This window comes from Hemicordylus capensis, chromosome 2 (assembly GCF_027244095.1).
Source record: "Hemicordylus capensis ecotype Gifberg chromosome 2, rHemCap1.1.pri, whole genome shotgun sequence".
NCBI classification, from domain to species: Eukaryota; Metazoa; Chordata; class Lepidosauria; order Squamata; family Cordylidae; genus Hemicordylus; species Hemicordylus capensis.
Window position 1 is genome coordinate 350947360 of NC_069658.1, and position 23410 is coordinate 350970769.

Sequence of the window (23410 nt, forward strand, 5' to 3'; positions counted from 1 at the left end):
AATGTCTAGTCTATATCTGCTTCCTTGCAATTTCAACCCATTGGTTCCTGTCCTACTTTCAGGAGCAACAGAGAACAAATCCCACCTATCCCTTTGTTGCTTGTCCATATTTACATCACCAGCAAGAACCACCACAAATAACAGTGTGCATGGCCCATTCACCACCCATTCACTGCACCTCTGAAACAAAACTCAAAACAAGGGCTTTCATTCACAAACAATGAAAACAGGACCTCTACCACACTATATTTTGAGGACACTACAGTAATTCATGATCCAGGGATATTGTCTTGTGCACACACAATAGATGGGGAGATAAGAGGAATTAGGCCATGCTGAGGAGAAGATAACCTTGCTCTATGTGAGCCAGTACCTATGCTTCTCTTCACTACTTTTCAAAGATACACTCCACTCCAGAAGATTAGAGGGAAGTGCATAGCCAATTCTGTGGAATGGGAAACTACAGCCTAACTGTCAAGTTTTCCACACAAGGAGAGAGCCAGCGTGGTGCAGTGGTTAGAGTGCTGGACGAGGACCCGGGAGACCCGAGTTCAAATCCCCATTCAGCCATGAGACTTGCTGGGTGACTCTGGGCCAGTCACTTCTCTCTCAGCCTAACCTACTTCACAGGGTTGTTGTGAGGAGAAACTTAAGTATGTAGTACACTGCTCTGGGCTCCTTGGAGGAAGAGCGGGATATAAAATGTAATGTATGTATGTAAAATGTAAGGCAGAAAAAGAAAGTTGCCATTGCTTGGAGAGGTGAATAGGGAAGCCTTTGATCAGTGCCTTCTTGCTGCTTCTTAAACAGGAGGAGTGCTTAGACTAGCCTGTGCGCCACACTCTCTTGAAGGCTGCATGCTCCATATCTTCTGTTCTGTAGTGTACATCTAGCTAGTCAATTTTAGACAAGGAAAAGGGCACAAAAGTATAGCTATTTCCATCCCCACACTCAGCAAGGCTACTTTCTGCCTTGTGCCAGGTGATGGTTGTAGATCAGAAGGGTTAAGAGGGACTGTGCAGGATAGCTATGCCACTATTCCTGCCACCTTAGATGGGCAGAAGCACATGAGCTGACTGGAGATGTCTGAGGTGGTGGGAGGGACATTTGAGACAACACCCGCTGCCCAAAATCTCAACTGTCCCTCCCACCTATTGTTGCCATCTCCTTTTTCCAGATCAAATCCTTATGTGAGTTTGTTTATACATAAGGCCCATTCACACATTGTGTTCAACACTTGTACGAGTGCACAGTATACACAGGTAAAGATCTGTACAGGTACAATCATTTATGTGTTATATTGAAAGCAGGTACAGAAGTACACTTCTTATCTGTACCATGCATTTGAGGGGCCTGTATCCAGGTTCACTTTTAAAATGAACACAGGTACAGTCTGTCTGTCTGTCTGTCTCTCTGTCACACACACACACACACACACACACACACACACACACACACACACACACACACAGAGATATCTGTACACTCATACAGCATCACACACACACACACACACACACACACACACACACACACACACACACACACACAGATATCTGTACACTCATACAGCATAATGCCTGGATTGGGCTCTTGCATCAGAGGTAGCAGCAACATGTCTGGTCCCACCCATCCCTTCATTGCTCGTCCATATTTACATCACAAGCAAGAGCCATCACAAACAACAGTGTGCATGGCACTCTTTGGACCATTTTCCATTCCACAATCAGAGTAACAAAAATGTACTAGTGTAGAGAAGAACAGCACTTTCTGTGGCAATAAGGTCTTGCAGTTTGAGTACCAAAGCCGGGGTGGGGTGGGGTAATACATCCCAACAACAGAAGCTCAGCCTTGAAGGAAAAGGCTCTGAACATACAGTGTAAATAAGAAAGACATGCCAATTGTTTGGTTGAACCCCCCCCCCCTTGAGAAATCTGTTTTGGTGCTGGAAGCAAATAGGAGGATATGTTCTACCACAAACAATTCAGTTGCCAGCACAATAAGAAATGAAAAAGGCTCATTGCAAGGGATACTTAACTCCAGATTGTTCCACATGAGAGGAAACCAACTGCCAGCAAGACAAATTAGGTCCATAGCTGAATATTAGGCAACATCTGGAGAGATCAGAAAATAGTTTTCCTGAAGGCCCACTTTGAGAAGGGAAAACAAAGGCTTCAGCCCTCTTTCCCAAAGTCCTCCTTGCATAGAAACCATACCCCTTCCATGCAGTCCATGGGGACCAAGGAGCAGTGCGGGGGCAACTGTCCCCTGACCACAAGGTTTTGGGGCTTGCCAGCTGGGAGTGTGAGGCACGCCCCTGTTCTCCCCTGCCAGTGTGTCACTGAAACGCTGGCTATGCTGGGAGGGAAAGCCTAGCCAGCATTTCAATGAAACACTGACTGGGGAAGATGACCCTCTCCTGGACAGTAGCCCCTCCTCCTGAAACTGACATCAGATGCAGAGGGCGGGGCCAATGGGCGTAGAGAAGGCAGGCAAAGGAATTCCCAGTCAGTGCTTCCACGTACCACTGACTAGGGAAGCTCTGCCGGGCCTCATCCTGCTTGCAATTGTGCAGCCTAGGGGGAAGGGAAGCCACTAGAGGATTTTGTCCTCCAAGCTCTGTACACCCCTGTATCCATGCCACAAGAGTGACCACCGAGGGGAGGCATGCAATAGCTCTTGGCCAACAGCTGCTGACTCCTCAGATAAAGATTCAAGCTTTGGTCCAACTGAACTGAAACTGATACATCTTACAGGGTTTTCACAGTTTGCAAGTGGACTTCAGGATTTGCTAGAGAGAAACAGCCTAGAGATTTTTCTACCCACTGTCTATACTTTCAAGACAAGATGTTTCAAATCATGGATATGGTATCTGTTTCACATTCCTATATTTGGATCAGAAAACACTGGGAGGTACTAACATTCATACTCTGTAGAAAGCCCATGGAAAACCTAGGTAGGCCATAAAGAGGAACACCATTAGTAGTGTTAGAGCAAGGGCAGTGTAGAAATGGTGCATGAAAAAATAAGGACACAGAGAGGAACAACCCGTATCCTAAAGAACAAGCCTGGAAAGCAAAGGTTTCTGATACACACCTGCATGGGCCGCACCAGTCCATTTGTTGGTTGAGGCCAAAGCGAGCTCTGCATTTCTTAGGAGAGGCAGGATCTGAACAAGCAGCATGCGTGGCGGAGAATGGGCAAGGCAGAGGCACAAACAGCAGCAAGAGCAGAAGGAGGAGGAAGAAGAAGAAAAGATGCAACATCAATTTAGCTGCTGGAGACAAAACTGAACAGGCCACATCAACCCACTTCTTCAGCAGCAAGTTACTGCTGGCAGCATCTCTCCTGGAACAAAGTGTGTGTTAGGCAAATACCAACATGATCTCATGCAGCAGGGCCAGCAAAGGCAGAGGTGGGAAGAATGATCTCAGGTTGCTACTGCTTCAGGTAGCCATTGTCCCTTCACAACTGTTCTTCTCTTCTGTATCAACTCGTCCTCCTTGAATGCTGGAGAAAATGCTCAAGTAGCTTCCAGCCAGGTCAGTGGCCTTTTAGAAGAAGGCCTTGTTTTGGCTGTGTCTGAAATGCTGCTGAAACAGTTGTGGTGCCTGAACTCTCTTGTGCTCCTTACCTATGCAGAAGCAACATTCTCCCTAGACAACCAGACCTGTGCCTTCAACTGGCCACTGTTCTACTTATTTATTTCATTTTTATTCTGCCCAATCCAAAATGGTTCAGGGTGGTTCACTATCAAAATTAAAACCAGCACCTGCTGGTTCTCCAGTTCTGACCCCCATGTTTCTCAATTGTACTTCTCGGAAGCATGCACACCCAGTTTTATTAAAGTGGCTGCTACATCGAAGGAAATGTGTGATATCAAGTTACATGGCATCAGATGGCAAACCAGAGGCCACTGACAGCAACAAGTGCAGCCGTGTGATGATGGCATCAAGATTGGCAGTGGGTCACAGGAGTGAGAAGTGAGTCAGAAAATGAACCCAGAAAACAAACTGCAATTGCTTTTGCATTTCTTTTGACTTCAAGGAAACGATAGGAGATTATTGATTGCAACCAAAGCTGCAGTCCTAGGCATAAGACCTGCTGCGGGGCAGGAATGGGGGCAGAAATCTCAACAAACGTGTTTGGGATTGGGCTGAATGGCTGCAGTCCACACATACTTCCTTGGCAGGAAGCCCCATTGAACTGAGTGGCTGACATGATGCACAGCCTACCACCTTCATAAGGACTAACTGTGGGCTCTTGTAGACTTCCAAAGGAATCTCTGACACTGCCTGGAAGCACATCCGGTCAGCCACTGGGACTTACTTTGGAGTAAATGTACACGTGGCTTGAGGACTGCAGCTGAAAGAGGAAATGTCTATGTACATCTGCTGCACTCACTGAAAGTAAATGCCACACTTGATTGCCGTTTATTATGAAAAACCAGCCCCCAAATTACTAAGTCGTATAAGCTGATTCTATCATACTGTGTTTTAGTTCTGCAAAGTAATCTGACAAAGATGTAATTTGAGTGTGTACATTAAGTTTGGTGGGCTAGGATTCTGACTGCTTTGGAAGTCTAATCTGTGGCCAAAAAAATAAAATAAAAATAGATAGTGGGGCAAGAGGCAGTAGGCAATCATTGAAGCCCAGATGAAGTGTGTACTTGCAGAGAATGGCTGGCTAGGAAGTCAAGTATTTTATAGACCCACGGACTTTTGCTTTCTGCACCTTGGTAGAGTAACAAATGCCAGGAAAAAAAAAATTAAGGTGAAGGAAGGGACTTGCTTCGGCATGTGAAAATATAACTAGGAATACATGAAATGGTCCTGTTTGCTCTTAACTGGTCTGTTAAGAATGTCACAGAGGAGCAGCCAGGAGAGACATTTGCAGACAGTGGCAAGGCTAGAAGAAATAGCTATTATGTCTCATGTGACATGAAACACAGATTAGAGTTCATAGCACAGATACTGACCCATTTATAGATGAAGCAGAGGTAGTATTAGCATAGATATGGATTACCCCAGTCACATTAAACCACGGATGCAAATCCTAAAGGAAGATTATAGCTACAGCTTAGCTGCCTCAACTAATCCACAAGCAATATAAACAAAGTGACAGTTACCAGGATACTATGCTGGATTGTATACCCATGGATTTACCTGAACTGGAGTCTTGCTGCTTTTCTCTTGTTCGTCTTTTCTTTTTCCCCTAGGATTAAAGAGAGAGAGAGAGAGAGAGAGAAAGAGAAAGAAAGAGAGAAACACAAATCATAAGATGAATAAAAGCAACTCATTGGGAGGAGGGAATAAAGGGTGCTGCGAGCCAAGGCCCCCACTCTCCATCCCTCAAAGGGCCTTATCACCACGGGCACTTGCCACCCATAACCCTCATTTGCCTCTATGGTTGACAACCCAGAGAGCCAAATTTGACCCAGAGGCTGCCAGTTACCAACCTCTAGCATAACGACACATCTTTAAGGTCAGTGGTTCTCCAGTGCTTAAAGGGAGCCACCAATGGAGTGCAGGCACTTATTACTTCCACATGACCTGGAAGCAAGGCTCCCTTGGCCCTCCACAGCATTCGATTCAGCTCCCAATGCCTGGTGCCCTACCTACAAGATTGTGTAATCAACTGGTGGGCCCCACCCCTGGGAAGCAACTATTTGGTTATCTTCAGAGGAGAAACCCTGGAATCTTTAAATGTAAAAGAAGGGACAGTTTTAGGAGGAGGCAAGAACGAGTCATAGTGAGTTACTGAAGGTAATACCTGCACATCTCGTCATCAGTCAGGAATACCTGCACATCTCGTCATCAGTCAGTGGATGACTCACTTGGGCACAATTTCTTGCAGTCACACAGGAGCCCTGTTCTCTCTTTATTCATGGCCATCACCCCATCAGCAGCTCAAGTGCTTTATGCCAACTTCTGCTAAATGCAGATTGAATTTGCTGACAGAGGACACTGTCTAGACTGCAGCTACTGTGCAATGCAGAGAAAAGACCCAGGCTGCCAGAGCGCTCTGGGCCTGCCCCATGCAAAACCGGTCTACCACTGCGCTCTCCACTTCCCCCACTCATGTCCTGGAAGGAGTAGGGGTCCTCCTCATACCCTTGGACTGCTGCATGGAGCTGGCAGTGGAGAACGGCAGCAGGCAGCAGCTCCACCTGGGCCACTACTGTGCTCTCTCTGCTACTCTGGAAAGCGATTTACTATCAGACATATCCTTCCTATATTGGCATATATATTTTCTAATGAAAGACAAACCAGCTATTGGGATCTTTGCCTAAACTTTGAATGAAGAGACCCAAACTCTTTCCCATGTTTTAAAATGTAAGTCAGAGGAAGCTCAGTGTTGAAGGTCTCAGGTCCAATGCCAGGTAGGACTGGGAAAGAGGAGCTCAGTCTGGAACTCTGGAGAGCCACTGCCAGGCAGTGCAGACAAGGCAGAGCTAGACAGGCCAATGGCAGCCTGCTGTGATTCTATCTGTGCTGATAGATGTGCCTACCTTATCCTGAGCTATGGCCCCTCCATGCCTTTTTCTGATCTACATCTGCTGCCACGCAGAAGAGAGAATACTCCTTGTTCTTTTTCTACAGAAACCTCTTTGAGAACTTCTTTTGTTGCAAAGCAGTAGGTAAACAAATACGTATATAAAAATAATGATAATTGCTGACACAATGCAGAGTCATATGGAGCTGCAAGGCTCCGCTCTGGGGCTGCTGTGAACTCAGAAGCAAGCCCCCAGGGGGAGAGCAACTGGCCCTATCTACCCCCAGCACAGCATCCCTCCAGTGGCTGTTGCTGCTGTCTGTCTTGTGTTTCCGTTTTAGATTGTGAGCCCTTTGGGGACAGGGAGCCATTTTATTTATTTATTTATATCTATGTAAACCACTTTGGGAACTTGTGTTGAAAAGTGGTATATAAATATTTGTCATAGTTGCAACGTTGTTCAGTAGCAACTGCTTCGCAAGCAGCATTACCCCACTTTTCTCCATTTGTGACCACTGGAAGAAACGTGGTAACACTGCTTGCAAAGCCACTCATTCCAGACAGCATTGGGGCTTGCTTCCAAGTCTGCAACAGCTCCATACAACTGTGCATCACTAATACGGAGTTAGATGGACCAACGGCCTGACATGGTATAAGCCAGCTTCCTAGGCACCCCTCCATGCTTTACACTGAGTCAGATCGAACAAACAGAGGTAGCACTTGAGGAATAGTATGAAATTCAAACACAATAGGTGCTATAGGAAACAAAATCCCTATAGTGCTTCTTGTGTTTGAATTTTACAGAGTCAAGCCATTGGTCCACCAAGATCAAGATTGTTTCCTCTGACCAGCAGCAGTTCTCCTGGGTCAGACAGGGTCTTTCCTAGACCTCTCTGGAGGTGCTGGGGATTAAACTGGAGGCCTTCTGTATGTGCTCTGACAGGAGCGACAGTCCTTTCCCATTTGAAAAGCAGCTTCTTATGTTCATATGGTCTTTCCCCACTCCCCTCTTTTGTGTTGTAAATGTCCCCAAAGTGTTGTGTGAGTGGTGGAAGGAGTGATTTTCACAGATCTTCCCTTCCTTCTGAAGTCTACTGTGTACCCCTCAGGGGCATATTTTTGTGACACACAGTGGGCTTCATTGGGGAGGGGAGATAAACAAAAACCGCCCCTTCCCCCGCTGATGTGATGGCATAGCAGTAGACTGGAACTCAGGACTCCTGCATCCACACAATGCTAGTCTGGATGTCTTGATGAGGAATAATTTCAAAGGAGCTATTATGAAGAAAAGCATTTTGATTGATTGATTGTCAAGTCGGTGTCGACTCTTAGCTACCACATAGATTATCTCCAGGATGATCTGTCTTCAACTTGGCCTTCAAGGTCTCTTAGTGGTGCATTAATTGCTGTTGTAATCGAGTCCACCCACCTTGCTGCTGGTCATTCTCTTCTTCTCTTTCCTTCAACTTTCCCCAGCATTATAGACTTCTCAAGGGAGCTGGGTTTTCGCATGATGTGTCCAAAGTATGAGAGTTTGAGCTTGGTCATTTATGCCTCGAGTGAAAATTTTGGATTGATTTGTTCTATGATCCATTGGTTTGTTTTCCTGGCTGTCCATGGTATCCTCAAAAGTCTTCTCCAGCACCAAAGTTCAAAAGCATCAATGCTTCTTCTATCTTGCTTCTTCAAAGTCCAGCTTTCGCATCCATAGAGTGTCCAAGGGAAAACCATTGTCTGAACAATTCTAATCTTTGTAGATATAGACACGTCACGGCATCTAAATATCCCAACCCTACCAAGTGCTAGTCTGCAGCGTATTTCTTGATTGCTGGATCCTTTACTTTGACGGTCAATCCTAAAAGGCAGGAGTTATCCACCACTTCAATGTCTTCATTGTCAATTCTGAGGCTGGTTATTGTACCCGTTGTCATTAGTTTAGTCTTCTTGACATTTAGTCGTAGTTCCATTTTTTCACTGTACTGCTTGACTTTCATTATTAGAGTGTGCAGGTCATCCGCATTCTCAGCTATCAGAGTGGTGCCATCAGCATAGCGCAGGTTATTGATGTTTCTTCCTCCAACTTTAAAACCATGCTCATCTTCTTCCAATCCAGCTTCTCTCAGTATATGTTCAGCATATAAGTTGAATAAAGAAGGATAAAGTATACAGCCTTGTCTTAGTCCTTTGCCGATCTAGAACCAGTCTGTTTCACCATGTTCCGTCTGGACTGTGGCTTCCTGTCGTATATATAGGTTTCAATGAGATGAGAACAATGAGATGTTCTGGGATGCCTATTTTCCTAAGGATATTTTACAACTTGACATGGTCGACGCAACTGAAGTCAAGTTTCTGTAGTCAGTAAAGCACATATCAACTTCTTTCTGGTATTTGGCTTTCTCAATTATCCAGCATGCATCAGCAATGATGTCTCTTGTTCCTCGGCCTTTTCTGAAACCAGCTTGAACATCTGGCATTTCCCTTTCCACGTAGGGCTCTAATCTGCATTGGATGATCCTGAGCATTATTTTGCTAGCAAGTGAAATTAAGGAGATTGTGTGATGGTTTGCACAATCTATTAAGTCTCCTTTCTTTAGTATGGGTATGTAGACTGACCTCTTCCAATCTGTTGGCCACTGTGTTGTTCTCCGAATTTGCTGGCATAGTTTGGTTAGAGCCTTGACTGATTCTTCTTCTGTTGCTTGCCATATTTCTGAAGCTATTCCATCAATTCTGTCGCTATTCCATGAAGAAAAGCATAGTAGGATTCAAATCTAGGGCCTGTGTGTTTCCTCAGCTTTGGAACGCCCTCTCTGAAGAGCTTCACCATGCTCTTTCAGTGTTTTTAAAAAACAACTAAAATCTTTTTAAAGAAGCCTTTTAATGTTTCGCTTGTTGCATATACTGATAGGTTATTTAGTTTTTATAATTCTTAGTTTTTAGCTTTTTAACTAATTTAATTTGAAAATTTAAAAGCTAATTCTGATTGTGGTTTTTGCTTGGATTTTTAACTTGTTTAATTTGCTTAATTTTATTAGTCTGATTTTATATTGTAACTGTTTTATGAATGTTGTGAGCCACCCCGAGCAGTAATGTACTGGAGGGGTGGGGTATAAATATTTTAAATAAATAAATAATAAATGTATGTATCTTGCACAACCACTTGGAATGTTCTGATTATGCTAACTTAAAGGTTTTCTCTGGTCTAAAAATGAAGCTATTTCATCACTGGCAGTTTGAAGGATATATACTATCTACAGTTTTGGGAGCAGCCCACTCCTAAGCATATTTACCCAGAAGTAAGTCTTGTTGCATTCAGCAGGACAGGCTCTTTAGGAAATTGCTTAGGTTTTGCTCTGAAAAGCCCTTGTTTAATTTCCAGAGATGCGACGGTGAATTCAGAGCAACAGAAAGGCCCTTCCAGTTTAAGTTCAAACAGCATCACAATATGTTTGACATTAGTGAGGCACAAAGACCACATCCCTGATGAAAGCAGGCAAAGTCAAACCACATTGTCTTTCTCGACGCTCAGCTCCACACATCATGGATTTTGCTTGCATTGGGAGGCCTCGTCATGCCAAAGCTGCCCAACACCACAATTAACACACCATGTCAGCGGTTGTTCATTTACATGCTCCGTGCCTGCCTGGGGTTTGACACAGCCCTGAAAATGGTTCTAGGGCTACTCTTCAGCTATACAATTGGAAACCTGTTTGAATGCAATCAGGGACATTCTTGCTGCAAATGGATCCCCAGCATATTTAGTTTTGGAAGGCAGTTCAGTGGTGGCCCATCAAAGGCACAAAGGGAGTGTCCACCTACAAATGGGCTTTCTGGCTGCCCCTTACTTGGAACACTGAAAAGATTACTGCATGAATTCAGAAAGAGTATTTGGTAGTCTTCTCAAGGACATGCCACTTCAGAATGGCAGTGGGGTTTGTGTGCTTGAATGATCCCTTACATCAACCCCAGTGACATGTGGGAAGAGGGCATGCCAGGGAGAAAGGTTCTGTGCATGCCTGTTCTCTGACCGAATGGCTTTCCACATGCAGGGAGATGTTGATGTGCCTCCCATTTGCCTCAGGCTTCAAGACCAGTACTATGCATTCCTTCTCAGTGTGCAAAACAGGGATGGAGGGCACAATTTGTAGTAGAGAGTTTGGAGCAGGAGGAGGAACCAATAGATTCCCTTCATCTGGGAGATATTGGTTCTCTCCAGCCCAGGTTTCCATCACAAGCATGCATCCGCTTGAGCCTGGGACTGGGAACAAGCAGTTGTTCCCAAATGCTTGGGATTGGGAACAAGCAGTATATCTTGGGGGATATACCAGTGGATAAGGAGAAGGTTAAGTGTCCTCCTCCAGTCTAAACTCCTCTGCTGCAAATCGTGGCCTCCTGGTTATGTTTGGAATGTGAGAAGCAATGGACGTGGTTGGGATGGAGCTTCTGGGTTCTATATTAAGTCCCACGCTTAAGGAAGCAGTCAAGGAAGAAGTCTAAGCAAGAAGTCTAAGCAAGTATTTTACTGTCCCCACTGCTTCTATAAGAAAAGTTCTCCAGAGACCTCCAGCATGGTGAGTCCAAAGCCAGTACTCGTCATCACAATGGTTTCCACAAGGGGTAATCAACTCTTAGAAGTTGAGGAAGGAGCCAACATGAGCCTCCCTCATTTTTCCATTGGTTTATTTTGACTGTGGTCATATAAATCTTTTGGGCTTAAAAAAAAACTGCTGGTGCCTTGGAGACAGGGTGGGATCCAGATATGAATGAACAAAAGTGTGAGGGAAAGAGAACTCCTCTACATGCTTCAAGAGCTGGGAGTTTAGAAGATCCCCTTATGACCTCCCTGCTTTCTGTTTGACGAATGCAGAACGCCATGGAGGTTAATCCAATCACGTCAAACACAATATGGGACCATGGAAGGTGGAATTCAGGAAGACAGAAAGGTGGTTAGAAGGAACCAGCTGGCACTGTAGAGCATGACTCTTAAAGAATGTATGTTTGGTTTCTGCCAGTGGCTTACCAACAAAGGCCACAGGGAAACAAAATTCTGCTCCGAACAGTTGTAGTCATTCTAAGAGACAAGATATATATGGACACACAAACATTCAGAACCCAGGATCCTGATCACATGCAGGGGCAAGCAGCAAGAAATGGCCACTGCTTTCAGACTGTGCTTGCAGGCTTCCTGGAAGCTTCTGCATGGCCACTGCCAGAAAAAGAATCCTGGACTAGATGGACCTGATCCAGTGGAGCAGTTCCTTGTGTTATGAGAAAGATCAGTGCATTGACGAGTCGACAACAACAACAACAACAACACAAATACATACACACAGCCTCCAGGTTCTTGTCTAACCTAAGAATCCATCCAACCTAAGCCCCATCTGATTCAAATAAAATAAAATCTGCAGCAATTCCTTCACTGTAATTTTGTCAGTTGAGGGTTTGCTGCTGGGAGGGCTGAATGTGTTTGGATGCAAACAGCTTCCCTTATTTGTGAGTACTCACTTGCACCGTCAACTGTCAGATCAAAAAGGAATCAATGGGAGGTAGTGTGATGCTGCAATTTGTGATTGCCAGAACTTCAGGGATTTTGAAGGCTGACCAAGCATTCTTAATACTGATTAGTCCCAATTGGAACTGCTGGCATGGAGCATCCACTCACTTCCACTGACGCACAAGTGAATAACCACATGTATGAATTGTCCCCTCCGGTTCAACAAATTCCATAGCCAATGAGCAATTCTGTGGCCATGGAAAAGCTCAGGGCTCCTGGAATTCTGCAGCCAACGCTGGGCGAGGTGGATGCAAGAGTGGCAGATGGTGACAGACTCTCACTGCCGTGATGCAGAATGACATTCGCTGCAGAATTCGCTTACCCTTGCTGCAGAAACCGGCCCCGAAGTGCTGCTGAATTCCAGGGGCCCTGAGTTAAACTTTGTGTGATCACGGGATGAAGAGCCTGAAGACTGAAGAGCAAGGGGGACAGTGTTAAAAGAGCAGTTGCTGTGATGAGCACTGAAAAATGCACCAAATAAGCATGCGAGCACATCAAGAGGCATACAGGAAAATCATAATCACCAACAATATTATTATTATTAAGAATTATATACCAACTTTCAACCAAAAAAAAAAAAAAAAGGTCTCAAAGTGGTTTACAGAGCAAAGGGCATGAAAAGATATTTCCTTGTCCCAAAGGAGCTCACAGTCTAAAAAGAAACACAGGGTAGACACCAACAACAGCCTCTGTAGGGATGCTGTACTAGGGCAAAATAGGGCCAGTTGCTCTCCCCTTGACAACTATAAGAGAGCCATCACTTAAGCGTGCCTCTTTGCCCATTAATCAGGGGAACAGCAGAGAGGGAAAATTCATGCTGATTTTCCCCAACTGGATTTAGTACATATTCAGTCAAGTTGTTTGTCTCCAAAAAACACTGACATTATTCAAAAACTACTTTCCTATTATCTATTACAATACTTTTTAAATATCCTAAAATCCATGTATGAAAAAGCATTGAGGAGTTATATCTTTGCATTTGCTCCAAAAAGCTGTAGCTCATTTTGAGATCTTAAGGAAGGAGAGAGAGAGAGTCAAAAATATTAATTTTTATGGTAGCAGTCTACCAACCTTGAAAGGTCAACAGAAAGGCCTTCTAGGAGATGTGATTGGTAATGGAGAGCAATTGGGAGAATATAGGAGAAATGTAGCCATGGCAACCCAGGAGCAAAAGACCATGCATTAATTAATGAGGCCTTTTTGCTAATTCTGTTAAGACATCTAGGTTTGCATTTCAGTATTTCCTCCCACTGTGCTGGTCATACAGCTCTCATTCTTCTGCTTTCCTCGGCCATTAGTGAAGAAACATCTCTCAGCCCTCTAATTGCTCCACTCACAGAATATCGAATTACTCTCTTTGTTCCCTAATGAGTTCTGCTAATGAGTTTCTTGAACCAACCTGGGTGTCACAGTCACTCATGGTGCTGCTGGTTATGGCCGGCAACTTTCTAGATCCCTGTAGTCTCAGTGAAGGTAGAAAGCTTGGACAGTGGGGAGTGGATGCATTTCCCCGCCTGACAAGTCATATGACAGCAAGCTGACCTAAATTCCTCCTCCTCTTTTCAGTGACAGAGCTTAGCATTCATTGTGGACAGAGGGGAGAGAGATTCCCAGAGTAGCTGCTGCCTGACTTTTGGAGCATCTCAATGAAAGCATTTTGGCATAGGCCTGGGGACAGACTGCTTCTATGCCTGCCTATCTAGCAGGAGAGATTCCTATGCAGTGCTGATTACTATTGTGGCCACTGTAAGAAGTCACCTGACCCCGAGACACTCCACATGCAGAGGTCTTTCCTAATCCTGAGGTAAAGCATCTGCTAGGGACTGGGGCCCTCTCTATCCAAAGCTTGTGCTCTGGCATTGAACGGTGTGTGGCCTCCACCACTAGTCTGCAATGAACATATCTGCACTGCCAACATGTGTGTATAACACTTAAATATGCCTTCTCACAAAAGTCAGACTTTTGGTCCACTTAGCCCAGACTGGCAGTAGTTTTCCAAAGTCTCTGTTGTTGATCTTTCTCAGCAATGCAACTTGAGATCCTTCAATTGGACTTGCTGGGGTTTAAACCTGAGGCCCTGTGAATGCAAAGCATGTGGTCTGCTACTAAACAATGATATCAATCAATCAGTACTTCACTTGTTACTTTGTGTACACCTAGGCCACCTAATGGCGCTGCAGGGAGATGCTTGACTAACAAGCAGAAGGTTGCTGGTTTGAATCCCTGCTGGTACTATATTGGGCTGCAGCGATATAGGAAGATCATAAAAGGCATCATCTCATACTGTACAGGAGGAGGCAATGGTAAACCCCTCTGGCACAGGGGTGTAACTATAATAGGGCAAAGGGAGACAGTTGTCTGGGGGCCCCCTGCCTTAGGGGGCCCCCCAGAGGCAAGTCACATGACTGACTGACTGACTGCCCCAGCTGCGCACCCACCCGGGCTTCCTTCAGTTGTATTCATCCTCTGAGTGTTCAGATCAGACCTGGAGCTACCAGAACAGCATGTCTTTCTCTAGTACCATTAAATGACTTGCATCATCCACAATTTAGAAAACCTTTTTAAAAATAATTTAGGATAATGTTCTATTGTGGCACATGCTTTTTGTTACCACCATTCAATTCTCATTTAAGATTTATTTACTTCATGAGCTGAGCTTCAGTGAGGGAGGGCCCATTTTAAAATCTTTTCTCTGAGCCCACTCCAACCTTACTACGCCCCTGCTCCTGTATTCTACCAAAAGAAAACCACAGGGCCCTGTGGGCACCAGGAGTCGAAATAGACTTGACGATACACTTTACCTTTACTTTAAGATACTGTAAGTATGCCAACACACACAAACACACACAAAAACCAACCAAACCAATGCAATGTGTGGCTAAACCAGACGTTATATGGCGTGTGTGTGTAACACACTCTCCCAATGAGTGTCCCGAGAAAATGATAAGCGGTCATGGGAGGCTGTGAATTTGAGTGGAAGAATGGTGAGGATGTGGGGAAAGGGGCTGTGGGCTCTTCTCTGGCTATTTTTCTGCTCAGAGCTGCCTCCCCAAATGCTTTTCTCCCAAGTGAGGGAACCTATATGGAGGAAAGCAACGGCGGGGGCGGGGGGATTCAGTGGAGAAAGGACCAGAGGGAAAGTGTTTAGTAGCTTTGCTGTTTCTGTGCTCAAACTTGTAGACTCCTATGGCTGTTTTTGATAAACAAAACACTGATAAACAAAACAAAACACTGTTACACATATCTGCTGTGCAATGTCTAGTTTGATACTCAGAGTGTAACAAACATTTGCAAACACAGGTGTCCTATCAGTACATTTGTCAGGGAGCCAGGATTGGCTGCAGCTCCTTCTTGAATATAATGGCAAACTGGGGTCTGCCCCACATGAAGCGGACCCAAATGGTTTTGGTGGAGATGGGCCACTTAAGCATAGCCTCTGGCCATAGCTGTCAGTGTAACTGCTACTAGAGCTGGAAGGTGGAGGAAGAGTGCCATCTAGCCCTTTGATACTGGTAGAAAACAACAACAACAGAAAGGAAGCAAGTGGCCTGCTGCTTGCTCTGGCCCATAGAATTCTGGGAGGCTGTGCAGCCAAGTTGCCTAGTAACTAGTGACTCTCCCATTGAAGTGCTAGTGGACCCTGTCGGTCCCTCAAGTGGTTATAAATTATGTATGTATGTATGAAAACATTAGGGGACCTATCCTAGAAGAAATTTATATTGTTAAAAAGCCCAGAAAGGTAATGTGAATCCTTTTTTACCTTTAGCCTGCAGATCCCAGACTGAAGCTAGGAGCATATCATTAGGGATTCCAACATTTGTGTTTAAAAATTCTGGCACCCTAGGTGCAGTCAGCAGAGTTAATAAATACGGGTCTGGGAAATACTGCTACAACATTCCCAAGAGGAAAAAGGAAGAAGATGAAGAACTCTTAATTCAAACAGAATGATAAGTGGAGGACTATAAAAGTGTGGTTATTATGAGGACTGACTTGGGTGGGTGGATGGACATAGAACTGGTGGAGGGGAACTAATAGCTTAAACAGATGGGCTCTGCCTGACTATGCGTTAATAGTGGTCAGGGTGCAGCAGCTCCTTGAAATCTGTAGACAGTCCTCCTTGTCCCCTATGGGAGCTTTGTGGGGTGAAGGGCTCCCTTAAGGATTTAGCTACTTGGTTGGTGCTGGTTTGTCTAGGCCAGGGTTTCTCAACGTGTGGGTCCCCAGATGTAATTGGACTTCAACTCCCATAATTCCCAACCAAAGGCCACTGGGGCTGGGGATTATGGGAGTTGAAGTCCAATAACATCTGGGGACCCACACGTTGAGAAACCCTGGTCTAGGCAGCATCCTATGGTGTCCAACACTTCTGCTTTTGCAAATTTTTCAGAAGAGACTCAGCATTATAAATAAAAAATGAAAACAGCCATCATATCTAAAGAAGCGGCTGCAGCCTGATTATCTGAAGTCTGGACAACAGCCAGTTCTTTAATTTTGTGCCTTGGTTGCTTTCCATGGATGAGATCAGGAGGGGCAATGTGTTCAACTGGGTCTAGGAATGTGATTCTTTCCACAATCGGCACGAATGAAAGACAAATATGACATATCACATCATCCTGAGCTATGATCAAGCTGGATCTCATAATTTGAATCTGGTCAAGTAAGTGCATGATCATCACAAACAAAAGGCAACTATGACAAATCACACCAGGTAGAGAGAATGCTACTTGTATCATGCTGATTTGCATCAATAATTATGTGTTCTGGGTGTGGTTATTTATAAACTGTGTGCAAAGCCTCCACCCTCTCCACGTTTTAATTTTTCTTAAGGTCCCCACTTTTGAGGATCATAAACCTAGTTTAAGCTCATATAAATTAAAAAAGAAACCAGCCCTCTGTCTATCAGCTGACTGTTTTTCTGCCTATTTTACTTTGTGAGTACCTGGAGGAAAAAACCATCCCTTAATTACAGGAAAGTGGATAATACCATAAGCTAATAAATAGGGAGTGCAAGCCCTGAAACTAAAATGTCTCCACGGTATAAACAGCTCAATTACTAGTCACGAAACTAGTCCTTATGACACTAAAAGTTCAAGCCAGCAAGATGTTGTGGAGCCTTACAACAATCATTGCATTTTTAATCCAATAATAATAATGATGATGATGATGATGATGATGATGATTATTATTATTAATAATGATGATATTTTTATTATGACTACTATTTATAATGCATCTCAAGGGCTCAGCACTGTACAATAAATACGTTACAAAGAACAAACCCTGCCTGTAGGTTTACAGTCTAAAGGAGGCCAAGATGATTAGGAAAACAGAATGGACACTGAGGTTAAAGGATTAGGAAAAGAAAAACATTTTGAGATCCTGTTTAAACACTTCCAAGGAAGAAGAGGTCCAGATGGTGAGGGACATTAGTCCTAGTCACATGTGTTCAACACAGATCTGTACACATAGTTATTCACATGTTAAGTTCAAAACACGTACACTAGTATACTTCCTATCTGTACCCTGCATTCAAGGGGTATCTGTACCCAAGTTCACCAAGTTCACACATTTACACTAAGACACACTCATGCACACACACTCCCATACAACACATGCACAATGTAATGATTGAATGATGTGACAGAATTCCAGAGAAAGGGGCAGGATGGAACTTTGAAACAGATGCAGTAACCTTAGGTTTAGATAAGGGAAGATAACTGGCAGAGAGAGGCAAACAAAAAGGAAAACAAAGAGTGAATAGACAAGTATTAAGCCACCTAATGGTGCAGCGGGGAAATGACTTGATTATCAAGCCAGAGGTTGCCAGTTTGAATCCCTGCTAGTATGTTTCCCAGACTATGGGAAACACTTATATTGGGCAGCAGGGATATAGGAAGATGCTGAAAGGCATCATCTTATAGTGCACGGGTGGAGGCAATGGTAAACCCCTCCTGTATTCTACCAAAGACAACAAGAGGGCTCTGCGGTCACCAGGAGTCGAAACCGACTCCACGGCACACTTTACCTTTGGACAAGTATTAGCCAGAGTGTGAGGAGATTTAAAGCACTTTAAAAAACAACTTAACACTGGATCTGATCAGGAAGAGGTGTACAGTAGAGAGTAACATGGATAAGACAAGATTCAGAAATAATTGGGCTGCATCTTTAAGAACAGAAGAGAAAGGACTGAAGCTGAGAAAGAGGCAAACCAGAAAGAAGAGTATCACAAGAATCAAGCTGGGAAAGAAGAAGAAAATAAATGACTGTCTTTGCAGAAGGGGAAGGCACAAAAGAATGAATGTTATTGATAACTAAAAACTGGAAATGACTCCCCAACCCGCCCGAAGGGGTAGCTTGAATAAAATAAAAGAAAGGATTCAAAAAGGACATCAGTTTCTGTATAAGAGAGAAGGAAGAATAGCAGCACTACTCAAAGTGAAATAAAATGAAGAAGATAAAGATGCAGAAGAAGGAGGGCAGACAGCTCAGTTTTTGAAAAGTTTAAACTAAAGGTGGTAAAAGGACAATGAGTCAGAAACAGCAACAAGAGAAGTTGAAATATCAAAAAGAGAAGACAGAGAACAGGAAGAAAAGTAGAGCCAAGGGTTATCTGCACAGAAGTAATAATAAATATTAACAGTCAGAATTATGCAACCAAGAGGGGGAAGATAGATAAGAGGGCTCAAGAGGAACTCCAGCTGAAAAGGGAAAAAAGTATTAATTACCATTAGCAGACAGGGGAAAAGCACTCAGGAAGATAAGGATGAAACAAGAAAGCACATGTCCCCCAACATTCCAAAAGCATAATGAGGGCAAGAACAGAATGATCAATAATATCAAAAGCTGAGGATGTCAGATAAAAGAACAGAAGATAGATCCCACAACTTAGGAAAGGAAATATAATAAAAGACATGGAGGAGATTGGATGGAATTACAAGAAAGAAAACTTGACTGAGATTCAAGAGAAAATTAGGAGAAATAAAATTGAGACATTTAGAAAAATACAAAACATTCCAGAATTTTCAAACAGAGACCTAAAGAAGAAATAGAATGATAAAAGAGAAAGAAATAGAAGAGAAAATGGATAACAGAGAAGGAAAGAAGGTCATGAGTAAGTTTCTTCAGAATGGAAAAAAACAATAGCAGACTTATAGCAAGAAGTGTAGATGCCCGGGGAGAGTGAGCGGTTAAAAGTAAGTTAGAAAAGGAGATTAGCAGCACGAGGTTTTAATAAAAACAATCAAGCATGGAAGTAGATTGTTTAGAAGAGAAGCATAGAGCAAGATAATTTTTTAAAAAAATACTACAACTACTTCTTATATTACACTCTTCAATTAAAGTTCACAAAGCGGTTTACATAGAAAAATAAATAATACATAAATAAAATGGTCCCCTGTCCCCAAAGGGCTCACAATGTAAAAGAAACATAAGGCAGATACCAGCAACGACCACTGGAGGGATGCTGTGCTGGGGGTAGCCTAGGGCCAGTTGCTTTCCCCCTGCTAAATGTAAGAGAATCACCACATTAAAAGCACCACTTTTGTGCTCAGCAGGGGCCAAATAGGAGCAAATGAAAGCAGGTGTAAATGTAATGCTACTGTTCTTTTGAGAACTCGTATTGTTGAAAAGCAATATTTATTTATTAATTATCAATATTTATTTATTAAATTTGTATACCGCCCAAAACTTCCGTCTCTAGGTGGTTTACAACATAAAACAGATTAAAAATAAAAACCTTAAAACAATTTAAAACTTTAAGTCAGAGAGCCAGCATGGTGTAGTGGTTAGAGTGCTGGACTAGGACCTAGAAGCCCCGTGTTCAAATCCCCATTCAGCCATGAAACTAGCTGGGTGACTCTGGGCCAGTCACATCTCTCTCAGTCTAACCTATTTCACAGGGTTGTTGTGAAAGAGAAACTTAAGTATGTAGTACACCGCTCTGGGGTCCTTGGAGGAAGAGTGGGATATAAATGTATGGCTTAAACACCTAACAAGCCTTCATAAACAACTATCAAAACAGTTCAATCACATTTTGTAAGGAGGTGATATTGAACAATGGCTAACAACTGGGAAACTCATCTCATCATGAAAGACCCAGCAAAAGGTGCAGTTCCAAGTAATTATAGACCGATAACCTGCCTGCCAACCATGTTCAAATTATTAACTGGAATAATAGCAGATGAAGTCATGCAACACTTATTAACTAACAAACAGCTTCCAGTTGAACAGAAAGGAAATTGTTCAAACAGCAGAGGCAGAAAAGACCAGCTGTTTATTGACAAAATGATTTTAGAAAATTGCAAGAGAAGAAAAACAAATCTAAGTGTTACATGGGTTGACTACAAGAAAGCCTTCGATTCATTGCCTCACACATGGATACTAAAATGATTAGAAACAACTGGTGTCAGCAAAAACATTCAGATATTTATAAAAAAAGCAATGAGCATGTGGAGTACACAGTTAACAATCAATGGCGAGACACTTGGACAGGTTAGGATTAGAAGAGGCATTTTCCAAGGGGACTCACTATCCCCACTGTTGTTTGTAATCGCCATGACCCCATTTTCACAAATACTAAACAAAAGAGGCCTCGGATACCAAACATCTAAAACATCAAGTCAAATCAACCATCTGCTGTACATGGACGATCTGAAGTTGTATGGAAAGTCCCAGTCAGAAATTGAATCACTGCTAAACACTGTCCGTATATTCAGTAGCGATATAGCAATGGAGTTTGGACTAGACAAGTGTGCTGCATTAATAATGAACAGAGGAAAAATAAGAAAAACAGAAGGAATAGAACTACCCAATGGAAGCAACATTAAGAACCTGGAAGAGAAAGAACATTACAGATACTTGGGCATTCTTCAGGCTGATAACATCGCACACACTGAAGTGAAAAGAAAAGTTGGAAGTGAATACATCAGGAGAGTTAGAAAAATCCTCAAGTCCAAACTCAATGGCGGGAACACCATACAAGCCATAAACACCTGGGCTATACCTGTTATCAGATACACTACAGGAATAATAGACTGGACCTAGGCAGAGCTAGAGACGCTAGATCGTAAGACCAGGAAAATCATGACCATCAATCATGCTCTGCACCCCCGCAGTGATGTCGATAGTCTATACCTCCCTCGCAGCTCAGGTGGAAGAGGAATGCTGCAAGTCCATCAAACAGTAGAGGAGGAGAAAAGAGGCCTTGAAGAATATATAAGGGACAGTGAAGAAGATGCACTTCAAATGGACAAGAACGAGAAACTATTCAACACCAATGAAACAAAGCAGGCCTACAAGAAAGAACAAGTCAAGAACCGAGCAGAAAAATGGAGAAATAAGCCACTGCATGGTCAATATTTGCACAATATAAGTGGAAAATCAGACATCACCAAGACCCGGCAATGGCTTAAGAATGGCAACTTGAAGAAAGAAACAGAGGGTTTAATACTGGCTGCACAAGAACAGGCAATAAGAACAAATGTAATAAGAGCAAAAGTAGAAAAATCCACAACAAACAGCAAGTGCCACCTTTGTAAAGAAGCAGATGAAACAGTGAACCACCTAATCAGCTATTGTAAAAAGATCATACAGACTGACTACAAACAAAGGCATGACAAGGTAGCAGGGATGATACACTGGAACATCTGCAAAAAATACAAGCTACCTGTAGCCAAGAATTGGTGGGACCATAAAATTGAACAAGTTGAAGAAAATGAAGGTGTAAACATATTGTAGGACTTCCGACTACAAACAGACAAACATCTGCCACACAATACACCAGATATCACTGTAGTCGAGAAGAAAGAAAAACAAGTTAAAATAATCGACATAGCAATACCAGGGGATAGCAGAATAGAAGAAAAAGAAATAGAAAAAAATCACAAAATACAAAGATCTACAAACTGAAATTGAAAGGCTGTGGCAGAAAAAGACCAAAATCATCCCAGTGGTAATTGGCGCCCTGGGTGCAGTTCCAAAAGACCTTGAAGAGCACCTCAACACCATAGGAGCCACAGAAATAACCATCAGCCAATTACAAAAAGAAGCTTTACTGGGAACAGCCTATATTCTACGACGATATCTATAACAACAGCCACAACATTGACAATAAAATTCAGCCATCCTAGGTCCTTGGGAAGGACTCGATGTCTGGATAAAACAAACCAGTCAATAACACCTGTCTGACTGTGTAAATAAATAAACAAACAAACAAATAAATAAATAACTAATAAATAATAAGTCTTTAAAGACTTTTAAAAATTTATCAGAGATAGGAAGGCTCTTATTTCAACAGGGAGTACATCCCAGAGTCTCGGGGCAGCAACGGAGAAGGCCCGTCCTTGAGTAGCCACCAAGCAAGTTGGTGGCAACTGCAGGCGAACTTTTCCAGATGATTTCAATGGGCAGTGGGGCTCATAGCAAAGGAGACGTTCAGCAGACATTCTCTTAAATATATTTAATAATAATAAATAAATGAAGTAAATACTGATGAAAGAAACTGACCAGGTAAGTGACAAGAAATAAGAAAGAAAAGATGAGAAGGAAACACAAATTGTAGAAACATAAACCAGTAGTTCTCAAAACATTTTGATTTATGTATCGGGACATCTAATTGAGCTACTTTCTTTCTTTCCTGCCTTTCTTTTTCTATTTTATCTTGTGTCTCACCCAAAGTAACTGCAATCAAACACAGACAGCCACTGCCACTGTGAACAAAGCTACTAATAATATGCATGCTTAACTTTCACTGGATTGCATGCAATATAACTTTAAGATACTTGTAAATCCTGCTATAACTTTGCTAAAAGGTTTCATGAGCAACAGCCACAGCAAAGCAACATTTCACCTATTGCTTAATTGTATGAATTCTTATGTACAATGGCCTATAAATTAAGTTTCCAAAGAATTGACTTTGGGTATCCTGCAATGCAATTGGGCTCTTTGTTAATTCCAACACCTGGACCAAGGTCCAGGGAGCGGTGTGGTGAACTCCATGAGCACAGTGGCGGTCTCACTCTGCTTGCTCTAAATGGAGTCCCCCCAAATAAGCTGGTTTTTTGGTACTTGGCAAAAGGGGATTCCAGTGCCGGGTGGGGAGCTGATATTGAATGTGGGGGAATGAGTCTGAAGTCCTACCACATATCAGAAGCTCCTAGGCATTCCTCAAAGAGCTCTCCGGATTACACCTCTGCTCTGGAAGTGAAATCCTTTCAGGATCATTTGGTGCATTCTCTCTTATGCAAATTGCAAGCAGCTGACAATTCATACACAGCATTCCTGTGACCCACCTGCCCTAATTTAGACAGTCATTTTTCAAAAGTCTCACACTTCAATTGCACTGTGAACACACTGTCCATGTGG

General features: G+C 43.1%; 1 protein-coding gene across 13 annotated transcripts in view; it reads right to left on the reverse strand.

The window, feature by feature from the left end:
* Positions 1-23410, reverse strand: part of TCF7 (transcription factor 7) — a 185896-nt gene that overhangs the window by 11244 nt on the left and 151242 nt on the right. For 5 of the 13 annotated variants that reach the window (XM_053294767.1, XM_053294768.1, XM_053294771.1 and 2 more), the window contains 3 exons: positions 12372-12461; positions 5166-5214; positions 3097-3169 (listed from right to left, as the gene is read on the reverse strand). In XM_053294767.1, the coding sequence (XP_053150742.1) occupies positions 3097-3169; positions 5166-5214; positions 12372-12461 (212 nt within the window). Of the gene's footprint in view, positions 1-1649; positions 2115-3096; positions 3170-5165; positions 5215-12371; positions 12462-23410 lie in introns of those variants that run through there. The other 8 variants (XM_053294780.1, XM_053294778.1, XM_053294779.1 and 5 more) reach the window with 4 other exon arrangements.